This window comes from Numida meleagris, chromosome 6 (genome assembly GCF_002078875.1).
Source record: "Numida meleagris isolate 19003 breed g44 Domestic line chromosome 6, NumMel1.0, whole genome shotgun sequence".
NCBI lineage: Eukaryota > Metazoa > Chordata > Aves > Galliformes > Numididae > Numida > Numida meleagris.
Genome location: NC_034414.1, coordinates 1,666,253 through 1,682,059, shown reverse-complemented (window position 1 = coordinate 1,682,059; position 15,807 = coordinate 1,666,253). Strand labels below are relative to the sequence as shown.

The window sequence follows — 15,807 nt, the reverse complement described above, 5'->3', positions numbered from 1 at the left end:
AGATCCATCCCAGGGTTTGGAGAGAGATGGCTGATGAGGTTGCCGAGCCGCTCTCCAGCGTATTTGACAAATCATGGCTGTCCAGTGAAGTCTCCAGTGACTGGAGAAAGGGAAACATTACTCCCATTTTTAAGAAAGGGAGTAAGGATGACCCAGGGAACTACAGGCCGGTGAGCCTCACCTCTGGGCCTGGGAAGGTCGTGGAGTAGATCCTCCTAGTTGCCATGTTAAGGCACATACGAGACAAAGAGGTGATCCGGGACAGCCAGCATGGCTTCACCGAGGGCAGATCTTGCCTGACCGATCTGGTGGCCTTCAGTGATGGAGTGATGGCATCGGTGGATGGGAGAGGGGCAACAGATGTCATCTACCTGGACTTCTCCAAAGCCTTTGACATGGTCCCTCACCACATCCTGCTCTCTAAATTGTAGAGGTATGGATTTGAAGGACGGACTGTTTGGTGGATTAGGAACTGGTTGGCTGGTCGCAGCCAAAGGGCTGTGATCCATGGTTCTGTGTCAGGTTGGGGGCCGGTCACGAGCGGTGTCCCCCGAGGCTCGGTCTTGGGACCGGTGCTCTTCAACATCTTTATCAATGACACAGACTATGGCATCGAGTGCACCCCCAGGAAGTTTGCAGACAACACTGAGCTGAGCAGCGTAGTCAATGCATTGGAGTGCAGGGAAGCCATTCAGAGGGACCTGGACAGGCTGGAGAAGTGGGCCCGTGAGAACCAGATGCGGTTGCACGAGGCCAAGTGCAAGGTGCCGCACTTGGGCCGGGGCAATCCCAGGTATTGATACAGCCTGGGGGAAGAACTCCTGGAGAGCAGCCCTGCAGAGAGGGACTCGGGGGTCCTGGTGGACGAGAAGCTGGACATGAGCCAGCAGTGTGCGCTGGCAGCCCGGAAGGCCGACTATGTTCTGGGCTGCGTTAAAAGAGGAGCAGCTGGCAGGGAGAGGGAGGAGATTGTCCCCCTCTACTTGGCTCTTGAGAGGCCTCGTCTGCAGCACTGCGTCCAGGCCTGGGGCCCCCAGCACGAGAAAGACATGTTGCTCTCGGAACAGGTCCAGAGGAGGCCACCAAGATGATCAGAGGCTAGAGCACCTCTCCTGTGAAGAAAGGTTGAGGGAACGAGGCTCGTTCAGCTTAGAGGACAGAAGGCTCCAGGGAGACCTTGCTGTGGCCTTCCAGTACTTGAAGGGAGCATATCAACAGGAGGGGGAACGATTGTTCACAAGGGTGGATAGCAATAGGACAAGGGGGAATGGTTTTAAGCTGAGACAGGGGAGATGTAGGTTAGATATTAGGAGGAAGTTTTTCACACAGAGGGTGGTGACACGCTGGAACAGGTTGCCCAGGGAGGTTGTGGATGCCCCGTCCCTGGAGGCGTTCGAGGCCTCCCCAGGACTGAACGTGCTGCATCTGCGAGAAGACCTTGGAGGAACCCAAAAGAAATCTCCGACCTGCCATCCTCGCCTGTCCATAATCCCCAGCTGGAGGAGCCGCTGCCGCCAAGCAGGCTGGAAGCGCCACGGACAGACCGAAGAGAGGCCCAGAATTCAGAGGAATGTAACTCGGTGACCCAAAGCCTTCCGACGTAACGCTGGCTGAAGGTGACCATCTGCTCTCCCACCTGGTAGTGGAAGCATGGGCGATGATGTTTCCTCTTCCTTTCCACTTGGTTCGTGATCACGACGGCCACGCCAAACTGGAAGGAGAAAAGCGACGGAGCGAAGTTACTTCCCACCACCAGAGTCAATTAAAAAATATGAAACAAGAAGGCATGCTCGTACTTCTGCTCTCCTCTCTGCGGAGCTCTCAAGAGCTGAACAATCAGGGTGAGCTCCATTGGGACCGTCCTCTGGTATAAAGCACTGCAGCAACACTGCCTTCGGGGAGGCTGCTATTTACAACAGCTGATGGCTCCCTCCTCTGCGTTAGTTAGAGGGGAAATGTTTCTGCTGAGGTGCACATCAAAAGCCATCAAAAGCGTACGTGGATCAGGAATGACAGCGCTGGTGGTATCTTGAAAGAGTCTGGGAGGAGAGGAGAGGAGAACACCCTCAAGGGGAGATTAACTCACACGTTAAGCCTGAAATAAAGTGCCTGTGTTCAGCTGATGGAGAAGGATTCTGCAATGACTTTTCTGATCCTGGCACTCACCTGAAGGGTAAGACTGATCCTCGTCTTTACTCCTGTAAATCAGTAATTATTCTACTCTAAACCTTCATGTTATCGGGAACAGAAACCTGTATTTCCCCTACTCACTAAGGTGAGCGGCTGAAATGGGTGCCTAAATTCAGACAACGGGAAATATGTGAGCCTGGCACAGCGCAGCTCCGTGGTCTCCTCCCTGGCCAAGGTGAGCGGTGGGAGCTGCCGAAAGGCGAGGAGCTTTGCCCTCTGAAAATGGGATGACAGAAATCTTGTGAGCGTCCTCTGTGAAGGCTTTTCTCCATAGGCTGCCAGTTAAAGCAGTGAACTTTTACAGTGGCTCTATTTCCCCCCCAGTTTTTCCCCGTGTTATTTTTTCCCTCCCTTCTGCCAAATCTGCGTGCCATACCTTGTTCTCACCTGGAAATGAGGAGCAGTTCAGTCAGATGCCGCTGCCTGAGCACCCTGGGAAAGGCACCAGGTGTTACTCCGTGTTCCAGGACGTGGTGGACCCCAGCTCTGCCTGGTTGCAATCCCTACATCACAGCTGGTTCGTATTCGGAAGCGCACACAGCCCTCTCCAAGCACTTCAATTACATCTGCAAATCAGGTTTCATCTCCTAGCCTGCTCCCGGAAATGTCAGGTGTGACGAATGCCATCGGTGTGCGGTAGCAGTTAATGGGGAAGCCATGAGCTGGGACGCAAGCATTCATTTATTTATCATTGGTTAAATTCACATAAACTCTTCGTACGTGTGACCTTAGCACCCAGAGCAATGCATGTGCTCTCAGTGTCATGGGGCAAGTAAGACTCTTAATTTTATATTCTCTAAGTTACATTAAGGACATGTTTGATGTGTACCCTAGCTCAAAATAACAGCTTTAAATCCAAATAGCTCTCATGCTCTCTCTGACATCATCTTCGCAAGGCTTCCGAGACTGTAATGTTAAACTCCTCGTTTCTCGAGCGAGTTTCAGGATCATCCAACATCCCCTTCTCCCTCCCAGAGATTCACAAAGACAACTTGTCTTTTCCGCAGCATCTTGTCCAAAACTGAGGAAGGAAAGCTATTGTATTTTTACCTTTACTCCGAACTATCACATCGATAGCCTGAATCCCCTCCTGAATTCCAAGCCGTCCTGTTCCGGCTGCTTTCTGATCTTTCTGAAGTGGGAAGGAAGGGAAGCAAATTCAGAGAGAGCCGTAACTGCAGGAGGTCAAGGACAGAGTCCGTTGTCTGCCTCTCTATCCTTTGATCTCATCAACCCGTAGGTATCAAACTAAGGTGTGAATCGTCAAGCTATCCCATTTCAGCTTAAAAATAATACGACTAAAAGGCAGCATTTCCGCCGTCCCATGTCTTTGTGCTCTGTCCCTTGGTAGAGAGGAGGCCCTGAATGGTGGAAGAGAATCATACCTCAGCAGTGGAGTTCATTCTCGAGGGCTTGAGCGATCATCCCAAGATGAAGGCAGCCCTCTTCGTGGTGTTTCTGCTCATCTACGTCGTCACCCTTTTGGGCAACGCGGGGATAATCGTCCTCATCCGAGGTGACCCCAGGCTCCACACTTCCATGTACTTCTTCCTCGGCAGCCTCTCCGTGGTTGACATCTGCTTCTCCTCCGTGATCGCCCCCAGGACTCTGGTGAACTTCCTGGCAGAGAGGAGGACCATTTCCTTCGCTGGCTGCACAGGTCAAACTTTCTTCTACATTGTCTTTGTGACCACTGAGTGCTTCCTGCTGGCTGTCATGGCGTACGACCGGTACGTTGCCATCTGCAACCCACTGCTCTACTCAACCGTTATGACTCGCAGGCAGTGCGTGCGGCTAGTGGTGGGGTCCTACGTCGGGGGCATCCTCAATGCCGTCGTACAGATGGCTTTCATCGTCAGGCTGCCCTTCTGCAGCTCCAACGTCATAAACCACTTCTTCTGCGACGTTCCTCCCCTCCTGGCCCTGTCCTGTGCCAGCACCTACGTCAACGAGATGATCCTCTTCTCCTTAGCTGGCGTCATTGAACTCGGCACCATCGCCGCCATCCTGGTCTCCTACGTCTTCATCTCCTGTGCCATCTTGAGGATGCGTTCAGCTGGAGGCAGGCAAAAAGCCCTCTCCACCTGCGCCTCTCACCTGACAGCCGTCACCCTGTTGTACGGAACAACGATATTCATGTATTTGCGCCCCAGCTCTAGTTATTCCCTCGGCACGGACAAGGTGGTCTCTGTCTTCTACACGGTGGTGATTCCAATGCTGAACCCGCTCATCTACAGCCTGAGGAACCAGGAGGTGAAGGGCGCGCTGAGCAGAATGGCAGAAAGGATTACGGTTAGGGTCTGAGCAGGGCGGATGGCTCGGGAGCTGAAGAAGACCCTGAAAACCACAAATGCGCTGAGCATCGTAGGCCGGGTCTCAGGCCACCCAGCTACGGGGATTTACCTCGGGCTGTGGAGGCTCTGACCACGGAGATGTACAAAATACGCCCGGATGAGCCACGAGCGGCCTGGTCTGGCCGTGAGGTCAGCCCTGCCTTGAGCAGGGGATCCTTTTGAGCAGGAAGGACCACTGGGAGGTCTCTGGTCCTACGGGGTGGGGGGGCAAATTACACCCGTATGTACACGTGTATGCATAGAACTGCAATACTTGTGTATCATAGTGTGTATTTACCTACATAATACAACCTTTTTGTGTTCACGTACGCATTTGTTACCCACGTCCTCGTCAAGCCCTAGCTCAAATGAGCTGTCACGCCAAGTGGCAGCCCCTGCTCGGTAAATGAAGGGGTGTAGGACATGCCACTGTTGGGTTTAGAAGACAAATGCCTATACCAGAGAAGTGCCAAATTATGCCCCAGGAGCTTTCAAGTTCCCATAGAGTTTAGCGGCGTGCCATGGGCAGTTGGACTGGATGATCTCAGAGGTCTTTTCCAACCGTGGTGATTCTATGGTTGAGTTGGAATCAGCATTTCTCCCCCGTAGGGCTAACCCGGGCAGAGATGTTCTTGGCAGGAAAGTGAAAATAACTGAAGGCAAATAGGCCAAGTGAATATGAAATCTGAATTTCTAAATGTAGGTCTGTGTTTGAAACCAGGCTGCTGAGTGACTGGAACTGTGTAGGGTTAAACTGATATTTGTTAGCTCTTTTGGGGTGGGCATTAATAATAGCAGCAGTAAAGTCTTTATTTCTTACACGAGAAGTGACTCCCGGCAGAAATTCCAGCTCCCATCTGTCAGCACTCGAGCTGGAAACTGCAGCTGGCTGACGCCATGGAGATCATTCGTTAAAAAAATCATTTAAAAATTCTAGGTTATTCTGTTCCATCTCCTCAACGGATTGTTTTTCTCTTAGACTGTGTGAAAGGTGTGTTATATAAAATGCCAGATCCTGATATTTTACCAATTTCCTCCTGCGTGCATCGTCTTTTCCTCAAGTTCAGGTCGTTCTCAGACAGCGTCCCTGCAGCACATCCTCACTCCTGACATAAATATTCCGGGTTTTACAATAAAGGGAATGAAAATACATAAGGAGATCAGAGCTGCTATCTCATGCGGGCGAATAATTTGACAGCACTGTTGTGATTTACGTGACCCACATACATCTCTACCTAAATAATCCCAGGTGAGCAGTCGTCCTTGGATGCTCTCGGATGCTGAATTACATAGGTCAGGCTGCCTGGCTCCCCGGTAAGGGCTTTGAGTTCATCCTGTCGACCTTCCTTGCGAAGCAATCCCCCTTTTCTAATTAAATTTGGGTTAGGTGAGGCCATTCTCAACTTTTTATTCTCTGGAGCGGATGGAGGGATGACTCGTGCCCCCCTTCTGTAATCACCGCAGTCAGCACAGCCACACCTGAGCTCTCTGAGCAAAGCACAGGAAGAGTTTCTGGCTGAAAAAAATAAAGACAGGTGCTGGAAGACACAGGGAGCTTTTGTGTGACGTTAACTCTCCTATTGTGGGGCTTGGTATTGGCTAGATAAGTTGGATCACGGTACTCCTCCAACACCAGAGTGCCTAGAGATGGGGCGCGTTCCCACGTCCAGGTTTTGAGATTAGCGCCCACAAGGAGAGCAGGTGAATCTCTATTTAAGCAGGACAGCCTTTCAGAAGCTGCTCTGCAGGATCTTGCAGCCGTAACATTGGGGTTGTAAGGTCAGAAAACTTTTAATGAAGGGCTGCTTGGTGAGATGGGACGCCTTGGCGGAAGGTCTGGCCGTGGGTTGCCCGAGAGATGCGAGGTCTTATCGATCACGAGCGGGAAAGCAGCTGCCATAAATGCAGGTCCTTCCCCCAGGAGGACGAGGATCAATATTGGTGAGTTTGCTGGAGGCTGCTTAGCAGAACGTGGAACTGAGAGCGCGGAGAGGGCGCGACCTGAGGCTGCAGGGTACGGCTCGGAGTTCAATCTCTCTCTGCTCTGGACAATGGCTTCAAGAGATGTGATTCCTGGCTGGGGGTTTCATCCGCCCATTCTGAGATGAAGCCCGTGCCCCTGGGCTTTAGTTCAATACCCAGAGTTCCTGACATGAAGCAGCTGCTGGCAGGAGGAAGCGCAAAAGTTCACTGCGCTGCACCCCACTGCTTCCCCCCTGACGGAGTGAAAAGCAGCTCTAAACCCCGTTAATAATAACGGAAGGCCACGCACGTCACCTGCAGGGCATCTGAAATGAGGTGTCTGGCTCTGAAGTTCTCCCCCGAGCACAGTGTCAGAAGATCACGATGGCTTCTAAGCGTGCACCCGTTTGTCAGATACCAGATCAGATGCGCGCTTTCTCTGCTCTCTGGTATAACCCTGCCAAGTAATGATTAATGTTATCTGGGAAAAAAATCGATGTTGGTGGTTTTTTTTTTTCATTCCGTGCATCACAGACTGTCATTTTAGGAGATTTACCTCTGGTGAGCCGAGGGAGAGCCTGGATTTACCTTTTATCTCCAGCTTTGGCATCGAGTGCAAAGAAAAGCCCAGCGGGATAAAATCTTGGTTTTATTACTGCTCCCTCTTACATGAGGACAAGTTACACTGAGAGAAGTCACATTTTCTGGTCCTTTCTGCTGTGGCCTTCCTGGGAGATCTGCTGCCCAAATTCCCAGCATACGGAGTGACCACCCAGGCTCTGATGCTGAGAGAAGCATTCCCGTCCTTGTCAGAAAAGACACATTTAAGCCCACAGCATGCTGAAAGTTAGATGTATTTGAGCACAAGCTGTGTTTAAGCCATCATCTCGATGTGAGCATGGTCTATGGTCTATGTCAAGTCTGAATGAACACAGCCTACTGCTGTGTGCAGCACGTATGCTTTATTATATGCTGAACTTGCACCTGCTGCTTTTATTTTCCCCTTTTCTTAGCTTACGCCAAGGCGTACAAATTTTCCAACAATTAAATCCATTTCCTCGGTGCTTTTGAGCAAACTGTGGGCCCACGGGAGCTCCCAGTCCCTGAGCCGCACCATCTCAATGGAGAGAGGCGAAGCACCTCCAGGTCTCGCCCAGGCAGAACCTTGGCCAAAGAGCTGCCTGGTTTCACACCTAACCAATGGCTGCGTTTCTTTGCTTTCTTCTGGAGAAGAACCCACCGGTTCCAAAAGCAGGCTGCCATGTGAGCGCAGGGTGCTCAAACCCTTGGCTGCTGCAAAGCCACAAGGTACCGGAGAGTGGCAAAATCAGACTCACCAAGGTTGGAAAAGACCTCCGGGATCATCTAGTCCAACCATCCACATACCACCAGTGTTGCCCACTAAACCGTGGCCCTTAGTACCACATCTACACGTATCTTGAACGCCTCCAGGGACAGTGAGTCCACCGCCTCCCTGGGCAGCCCATTCCAGCAGCTGCCCACTCTTGGAGAAGAAATTTTTCCTAATATCCAACCGGAACCTCCCTTGGAGCACATTGAGGCCATTCCCTCTCAACCTATTGCTAGTTACTTTGGAGGGGAGGCCGACCCCTATCTCACAGCCTCCTTTCAGGGAGCTGTAGAAAGCAGTGAAGTCTCCCCTGAGCCTCCTCTTCTCTTCAACAAGACCTTGGCACTTGGTCTTGTTGAAGTTCGTACAGTTGTCCTCAGTCTAGCGATCCAGTTAGCCCAGATCCCTCTGCTGGGCCTTCCTACCCAGAACCAATACTTCCTCCCAGCTTGGTGTCACGTGCAAACTTACTGAAGGTGCACTCAATCCCCTCATCCAGGTCATCAATAAAGGTACTGAACAGGACAGGCCCCAGCACCAACCCTTGGGGAACAGCACTCATGACCGGTCACCATGATCTCTTAGGATTTGGCTAGGGGCATTTGTAAAAGTGGTGGGACTGTGAGACTCCATTTCTAATTTGCCCTGAATCCAACGAGTGTTACTATCTTGTTTTAGCCAAATGTCTTCCCTACCTGCCCCATCTGCTGTTTTGTTGGGTTTGGTTTGTCGGTTGGCTTGTTTAAACCCAACTCATTCCTATGCTGGGTCCTTTCTGCAATTTCAGCTACAAACATTTAAAAGATCCGTACCGATCTGACCACAGTACAAGGAGTGGCTTTATTTTCGGGGGGGATGTGTTTTCTACACATTTACTACTCTTTTCTTCTTGGGTTGTGACAGGCTGCGATGCTCTGCGTGGCATTCAGCCAACGGCATTTGACAAAATTACAGCGGTACGCCCGGGGTGAAAGGCGCCCCGAGGAAAACAGTTGGCAGGAAGCTTTTTTTTTTAATGTTTAATCTCAAAGACACATCCTTTGTCTTCCATGAACTACGTAATTTCTGGCAGAACGTGTACAGCCACGGTTCCATGGACGCGTGCAGAAGTGAATTAATCGCATGTCTCACAGTAAGCATCTTTGTAAAGCGGGGTTTTTCTAAGGGAAATGCAACCAAGGAAAGGGGATGCATTGCTGAGTAACAGAGGAGAGTCAGAGTACACTGCCCCTTTAAGAAGCAGCAGGGGAACACCTCAGATTTGTCCCAGAGTTTTTTTGGGGGGCTCCTCCGAGAAGGTAATGTGGCCAAAAGCCCAGCAAACTTGCCTCCAGTCCAAAGAGCCCTCCAGTCGCTGAGCTTGCTCCTGGAGGAATCACTGCTCGAATCACTGCAAATTCTTACGAAACCAAGCTGGGGAAGGAGATCCCTTAAGAGTTTGTTTTCACCACCTCCAGTCATGTGGCCTCCGCCACTTCACAGAACACTGTGACGAGGAAATGCTTAATGAGACCGTTCGAAACGGAGCATTGTGCAACACGGAGCCCCTGCAAATTTCAGAGCTCGGTTCAAATGGGCTGCGTTGGTTTCTCTAACGACGGCTCCTTACTGCTCCAGAGAGCTGATGTAAAACACTCACACCCTCCCCTTCTCAACACCCCCTTAATTGACCAGGGCCAATTTCCTCAGTGAGCAGCCCGAGAAAATATTTTCTCTCCTGCTCTCCTGAGCATGTCCTTGACATCCTTATTCCTCAAGCTGTAGATCAGAGGGTTGAGCATAGGCACAAGCAGGGTGTAAAACACTGCCGTGACCTTTTCCGTGTCCAGCGAGTACTTGGAGCCTGGCTGCATGTGGCTGAGGCCGGCGGGCACGTAGAACAAGGCGACAGTCAGCAGGTGGGAGGCACAAGTGGAGCAGGCTTTGCGCCGCCCGCCGGCAGACCTGATGCTCAGGACGGAGAGGAGAATGTAGGCGTAGGAGATGATGATGATGAGGAGCACGGTCATGGAAATGGTCCCATTGAAGGCGACGAGCAGGAGCTCGTTGAGGCGGCCGTCGGAGCAGGTGAGTTTCAGCAGAGGGTTGGTGTCACAGAAGTAGTGGTCGATGAGATTGGGGCCGCAGAACGGCAAGGGCAGCAAGCAGCACGTTTGGGTTAGTGAGTTCAGAACGCCCCCCAGGTACGAGCCGGCCACCAGCTTCATGCAGAGACTCTTGGGCATAGAAATAGTGTAGAGCAAGGGGTTGCAAATAGCTACGTAGCGGTCGTACGCCATCACGGCCAGCAAGAACACCTCTGCGGTCACAAACACGAGGAAAAAGAAATGCTGGGTGAAGCAGGCAGAGTAGGAAATGGTTTTATTTCCCGGCAAGAAGCCAATAAGCAGCCTTGGAGAAAAGACAGAGGAGTAGCAAAGATCAACAACGGACAGATTGGAGAGGAAGAAGTACATGGGAGTGTGCAGCCGGGGGCTGGTCGCGATCAGTGCGATCAGCCCAGCATTACCCAGCAGGGTGACGAGGTAAATCACGGAGAACACGATGAAGAGAGGAGCCTGCAGCTCGGGCTCACCTGTCAGTCCTAAGAGGACGAACTGGGTCACCACGGTGCCGTTCCCTTTAGCCATATCAGCACAGCGTGCCTGTTGGAAGGAGAAAAAACAGTGAAGTAAGGCAGAGCGAGGGCACGGCTTGCTACGGAGCTGCTATCAGCGAGGGCTTCCTGCTGACTATCCACTATCCTTCTTGAACAAAAAACACAGAGGAGTGGGGAGGGAAATCCGTGGCAGAGCCACCCAGCCCCAGTGCTCGGACCGAGTTCTCCCCTTCTCCAAGCAACGAGCAGCAGGCATTCCGGCAGAAGTTGCTGCACCTTTTTTCTGCCCGGAGAAAAATCCCCGTGGCCACTGCAGCCGGATGAGTGCAGATTTCACACGGGCTAGTGGGGACATCTACTGTACGGAAGACGTACGGTCCAGCCAACAAGCTTTTTTCTCAGTATCAAGTACGTTTGCAGTGGTAATTTATGGCTTTGACCCTCGTCAACGAAGTCCCCAAAGTAAATCGTGGCGCAGAAGTTTCACGCCACAGAGGGGATCGTTAGGAACTCTCCGAAGAGTTTTGGTAAGCTTGAGGATGCAGCAGCATCTACAGACAAAGAGATCTGCACGGGAAGCTTCATCCCATCCCCCAGACACCGTGGCTTTGAGCAGGTGAGCAACAAAGCAGCGGCTCTATCCGCTGTGAGGTACAACACGAGCTCCGAGCAGCACGCAGCCGGAGAACTGAAGCTTCAGATCAGTCTCCCCATTGAGCCGTGCACAGTCAGGCACCAACGCTCCAGTGACAAGAACAGCTCTTGGCTCTTGGCTACAGTGTATTTATTAAAAACACCAGAGGGCTTAAAAACTGGGGTTGTCTTAGCAATCTTAATGGAATTCCCCTGGGAAACAAGCCCGGCCTCTTTCACAACGTAGCAACCGACTGACACAGATCTCTGCCATCTACAAAGCACCCGAAAGCCACTGTTAACACCAGGATTAAAAGGCGAATTTCCCATATTCCAGCCCACGCTTCATTTGTCGGCTGCTGTCATTCACTAATACACTAATGGGTTCCCATTTGACATCAGGATTTCGTTACCCGCACACCCTTCAGCAACAAGGCTTAAAGCTCCCGCTCCAGAGAAGCTGAGAAATGTTGTATTTGCGTATGCATTTTATTCTTTAAAAAAAAACTAAAACAACAACAGAAAAGCACGTCACTCTGACAAGTAACAGGTTATGCAAAGTACAGAACAAAATAATAATTTAAAAAGGTCGCGTCTTGTATTTTTTCCCTCATCCAGGGACCTGTGTGTACAACATGGGAGGATGTCTCAAGAAAGCAAGGGGTGAGTTTTATTGACTGGTCAGTTTTATTGCCATTTTTCTTGTTAAACATAAAACAGAGCCTAGCAGGACGATTGGGGCTGGAGTGCTGCAGGTTTAGCTCAACTTGTCCTTGGTTTATACGCACTAAGAGTAAGCCAGCTCTTCTGAATCCAGAATACTTTCCTTTTTTAAACAAAGAGCAAACAGAAAAACAGCAGGAAACCTACACTCAAGGTCCTCACTAAAGGGAGCAACTTACCTCGTTATTCCACTCTCCTCCCCACTGCACCCTGCCCTCTATTCACCCCCCTCCCTTTTCCGCCCCTGCTGTTTGCATCTGGCCTCTTCACGGATGAGCTGCAGGAGGGAGAAATCTCCAAACTGGCGCCTGCTTTGCTCTCTAGCTGTCCCACTTTTTATTGCTTAAACCAGAGGGGCATTTGACTAGCTGTGACATCCAGTTTCTGCACCCTCACTGTCAAAAGTCTCCGACCGACAAATGCCGCAGCTGAACGGCTGAAGCCCCTTCTTTCCTCACCCACCACCTTCTGCCAGCCTTCTTGCCTCCCTTGGGCATTACAGCTGCTGCAGAAGCAGGTTGGCATCTCTCTCGCTAGCCTAGCCATGTTGGAAGGACTCGGACACCAACGCACACAGCACCCCTCGCAGCAGTAACGTGCAGAACAGAAAAACGACTACTTATTATTAGCCTACAGTTCCCAGCTGAGCATAAAAACTAATTGTTTTAGGGGTTTGCGCTTGGCCGGTCCGGTTATTTCCCCTTTTTGAACTTGGCCGCGGCGCTGTTGGTCTTGGCTTTCTTCTTGGCCGACCCCTTGGTTTCGGGCTCCTTGCGCTTGGCCGACGTGATGGAGCCCGTCACCTTGAAGAAGTCATCCAGCCGGCCCTGCGTGCTGCCCTGGCGGCTCTTACTCAGCCTCTTGACCCCGTTGCGGATACGCTCCTCGTTGAATTGCTTCTCCCCACACATGAACTGTACGAGCTCCTCCTCGTTTGGCTCCGTCCACTTCAGCTCAACGTCATCGGGGTTGACGACATCGGGCTCTAGGAAGAGCTTCTGGGCCTCTTTGTGCAACCAGTTCTCAGGCAAGGGGTACTTCTTGGTGTCGATGTGCTGGATGATCTCCTCAATGGTTTTGTGCTGCTTGATGAGCTCGACGGCCCGCTTGGGCCCGATGCCGCGGATGCTCTCGCAGTAGTCGCAGCCCAGGAGGATGCACAGATCCACAAACTGCTCCCAGGTCAGCCCCAGGTCCTGCAGGATGCGGTTCAGGTGGAACTCCTGGATGGGCAGCTTCTTTGTCTCGCTGGCGGTGAGGTGCCGCATCAGCACGGGGCTCCCAAAGGTCAGGCAATCCATGTCCTCCGTGGCGGCCGCGTACACCTTCCCCGCCTTCACCAGCGTAGCACAGCTCGCTTCCGCCTCCCCCGGCGCCTCCACGTAGGGGATGCCCATCAGCGTCAGCAGCTTCTTGCACTCGTCGGTGTGCTGCTGGGTCACTTTCACCAGCCTCTTGCTGAACTTCTCGATGCCGCTCTCCTCGCCGGCCTCCTGAGCCTCCTGCAGGTGCTTCTCAGCCTCGGCCCGCCGCTCCGTCCTCTTGGCCAGCTCCCCGGATTTGAGCTGCGGCGGTTTGCCATCGAACACGTAGACGGGCTTGATGCCGTTCTCCACCATGCGGATGGTGCGGTAGAACATGCCCATCAGGTGGCTGGTGGTCTCGCCCTCCTCGTTGTGCAGCACCTCGGCGCCCTGCCGCACGGCAATCAGGAACTGGTAGATGCTCATGGAGGCATCGATGGCCACCTTCCGCCCAAAGTACGACTTGATGTCGTTCTCCCGGATGGCGCTGGGCGCCACGTCGGCGATCAGCTTGGCCAAGCCGTGGATTCCCATCCTGCGGGCACAGAGCAAAGCACCGGAGCTGAGGGAAACGGCGGGGGGGACGGGTCCCCGAGAATCAAGGCCTCGCGCGCCGCGGCCTCCCGCTGCCCGCCCCTACTTCCACCCTCGGCCCCGCTCCTGCCTCTCCGAGCCTTCCTCCTCCCCCTCTCGCCGCCGTTTCTCCCCTCAGCCCTCTCCAGCCGCCGTTATCCCGCCGCAGCGCCCGGCCGCCATTACCCCTCCGCTCCGAGCCGCTCCGTTCCCGCGCTAGGCCGCGCTGCCTGCTGGGTAGCCAATGGCGAGCGGCTCCCAGCGGCTCCACCCACCCGACCCGCAGCGCGTCACTTCCGCTTCCGGCGGTGACGGGAAGCGGAAGTTGCTGAGGGGACGTGTCCGAGCGCGGCGGGAGCCGGAGTCTGGGGCGAAATGGTGGGGCCTGGACGGGGGCTGGGACCAAAATTGGATTGGGAACCTGGGGCTGGGAGCTGGGGTTGGGGCCGGGATCTGAAACCGGGGCCGGGAACGGGAATCGGGACTAGAATCAGGAGCCGGGAATGGGAATGAGAGCCTGGAGCGGGAACTGGGCATGGGAAGTGGGACTGGGGCCGGGAATGAGGGCTGGGAACCGGAGTGAGAACTGGGGGCTGGGACTGGGAAAGAGCAGGGGAACGGGAACAGGAATCGGCAACAAGGACCAGGAATGAGAACCGAGGGCCGGGGCCGGGAACAGGAGCTGGAGAGCTGGAAACGGGGCTGGGACCAGGAGCTTGGTAACGGGAGCCGGGGGCTGGAGCCGGGCAAGGGATTGATAGGTGGGGCAGGGAACCCAGGGAACTAGGACAAGGGACTGAGCACGGGGCCCGGCAGCCCTGCTGCCCCGTGCCATGCCCCCACAGGAGCTAGAGGCAATGAGCAGGTACACCAGCCCGGTGAACCCGGCCGTCTTCCCGCACCTCACCGTGGTGCTGCTGGCCATTGGCATGTTCTTCACCGCATGGTTCTTCGTGTATCCTTGGGCGCTGGGATCGGGGGTGGGGGACCCACCTCGCCATGCCCCCGTTGTCACCTTAACCCTCCGCCGGCAGTTACGAGGTGACGTCCACCAAGTACACGCGAGACATCTACAAGGAGCTGCTGATCTCGCTGGTGGCCTCGCTCTTCATGGGATTTGGCGTCCTGTTCCTGCTGCTGTGGGTTGGGATCTACGTGTGAGGCCCGGGCCGAGTGACGTGTGGACCCTCGGTGGCTGTAAGCAGGATGAGAGCTTTGTGCTGCGCGTTGCGTGCGAGGTGCCTGCAAGCGTAACCCCAGCTTATGTTTCTAAGCCACCTTTCTTCAGGGGTGGATTTGGGGCGTGCAGACCCTGACCACGGGGCCTCGTACCCCACGAGGAATAACCACACGCATCAGGTTAAGAGCTGAGGTGCTGCAGTGGAGCTGCGTGGAGAAGGACCTGAGTGTCCGGGTTGACAGTGAGCCAGCAGTGTGCCCTCACGCCCAAGGAGGCTAATGGAATCCTGGGGTCCTGGACGCTGGTCCAAATATCTAATGGGTGGGAGTCAAGTGGATGGGGCCAGGCTCTTTTTGGTGGCGCCCAGCGGCAGGACGAGGCTGCTGGCTGATGCGGGGAGAGAGGGCTCCTCTGCCCTTCTGCAAACTGCAAGCAGAACACGTTCACCCCGGCGTGAGGCAGCGAGAATTGTGCTTGCTGTGTGTTCTCCTTTGCTCAAGGTGCGGTTCTGACCTCGCGGCACCTGGTAGAGGATCTGTCCCCGTGCTGTGCGGGTGCCGCTCTGGGGAAATCTGTCTCACCTCCTTCCTTTCTCCTTTGGTTCCAGGTGGGAAGCCCCGGAGAAGCTCTTTTTGTATTTGTTTTATACTTCAGCGTGGGAGCTTGTTTCAGGCACGGACTGTGCTCCTGTCAGGTGACTCCTGCCAGCCCAGCAAACCAAACCTGAATAAAACTGGCTCTGTGATGCACCTGCCTTTGGATTTGCGGTTTGTCTCTTAGATGCTTGTACCTGGCTTTTTGAACCAACTCTGATTTCTACACAAAACCCACGAGCCTTGGGATGGGCCCTTGATTGTACCCAAACCCTTTTCCTAGGCTGTTTTCAGCAGCAGAAGCAGCTGTTTTGTAAGGAGTCAAGCGTAATTCACATCTCCTTTTCTAGGCTGTTGAACACACGA

The 15,807-nt window shown here is 53.5% G+C and overlaps 4 protein-coding genes across 6 annotated transcripts; 2 read left to right on the top strand and 2 right to left on the bottom strand.

Annotated features, from left to right (window-relative positions):
• LOC110400857 (olfactory receptor 1052-like) lies at positions 3,149-4,625 on the top strand. The gene has a single exon (XM_021401177.1). It carries the CDS (start codon positions 3,556-3,558, stop codon positions 4,492-4,494), a length of 939 nt encoding a protein of 312 aa, XP_021256852.1. The 5' UTR covers positions 3,149-3,555; the 3' UTR covers positions 4,495-4,625.
• LOC110400856 (olfactory receptor-like protein COR8) lies at positions 8,848-11,406 on the bottom strand. Its single transcript, XM_021401176.1, has 2 exons — positions 10,412-11,406; positions 8,848-10,135 (listed from the first exon to the last, which is right to left on the bottom strand). The coding sequence occupies exons 1-2, from the start codon at positions 10,464-10,466 to the stop codon at positions 9,522-9,524; spliced, it is 669 nt and encodes a 222-aa protein (XP_021256851.1). The 5' UTR covers positions 10,467-11,406; the 3' UTR covers positions 8,848-9,521.
• Positions 11,542-13,949, bottom strand: FEN1 (flap structure-specific endonuclease 1). Of its 2 annotated transcripts, none has more exons than XM_021401126.1 (2): positions 13,855-13,949; positions 11,542-13,630 (listed from the first exon to the last, which is right to left on the bottom strand). In XM_021401126.1, the coding sequence occupies exon 2, from the start codon at positions 13,627-13,629 to the stop codon at positions 12,484-12,486; it is 1,146 nt and encodes a 381-aa protein (XP_021256801.1). In that variant the 5' UTR covers position 13,630; positions 13,855-13,949; the 3' UTR covers positions 11,542-12,483. The 2 variants fall into 2 exon arrangements, with proteins under 2 accessions (XP_021256801.1, XP_021256802.1); XM_021401127.1 differs by having other exon boundaries at positions 13,760-13,872.
• TMEM258 (transmembrane protein 258) lies at positions 13,963-15,602 on the top strand. Of its 2 annotated transcripts, none has more exons than XM_021401206.1 (4): positions 13,963-14,046; positions 14,514-14,623; positions 14,703-14,865; positions 15,456-15,602. In XM_021401206.1, the coding sequence occupies exons 1-3, from the start codon at positions 14,044-14,046 to the stop codon at positions 14,827-14,829; spliced, it is 240 nt and encodes a 79-aa protein (XP_021256881.1). In that variant the 5' UTR covers positions 13,963-14,043; the 3' UTR covers positions 14,830-14,865; positions 15,456-15,602. The 2 variants fall into 2 exon arrangements, with proteins under 2 accessions (XP_021256881.1, XP_021256880.1); XM_021401205.1 differs by having other exon boundaries at positions 13,973-14,046; positions 14,485-14,623.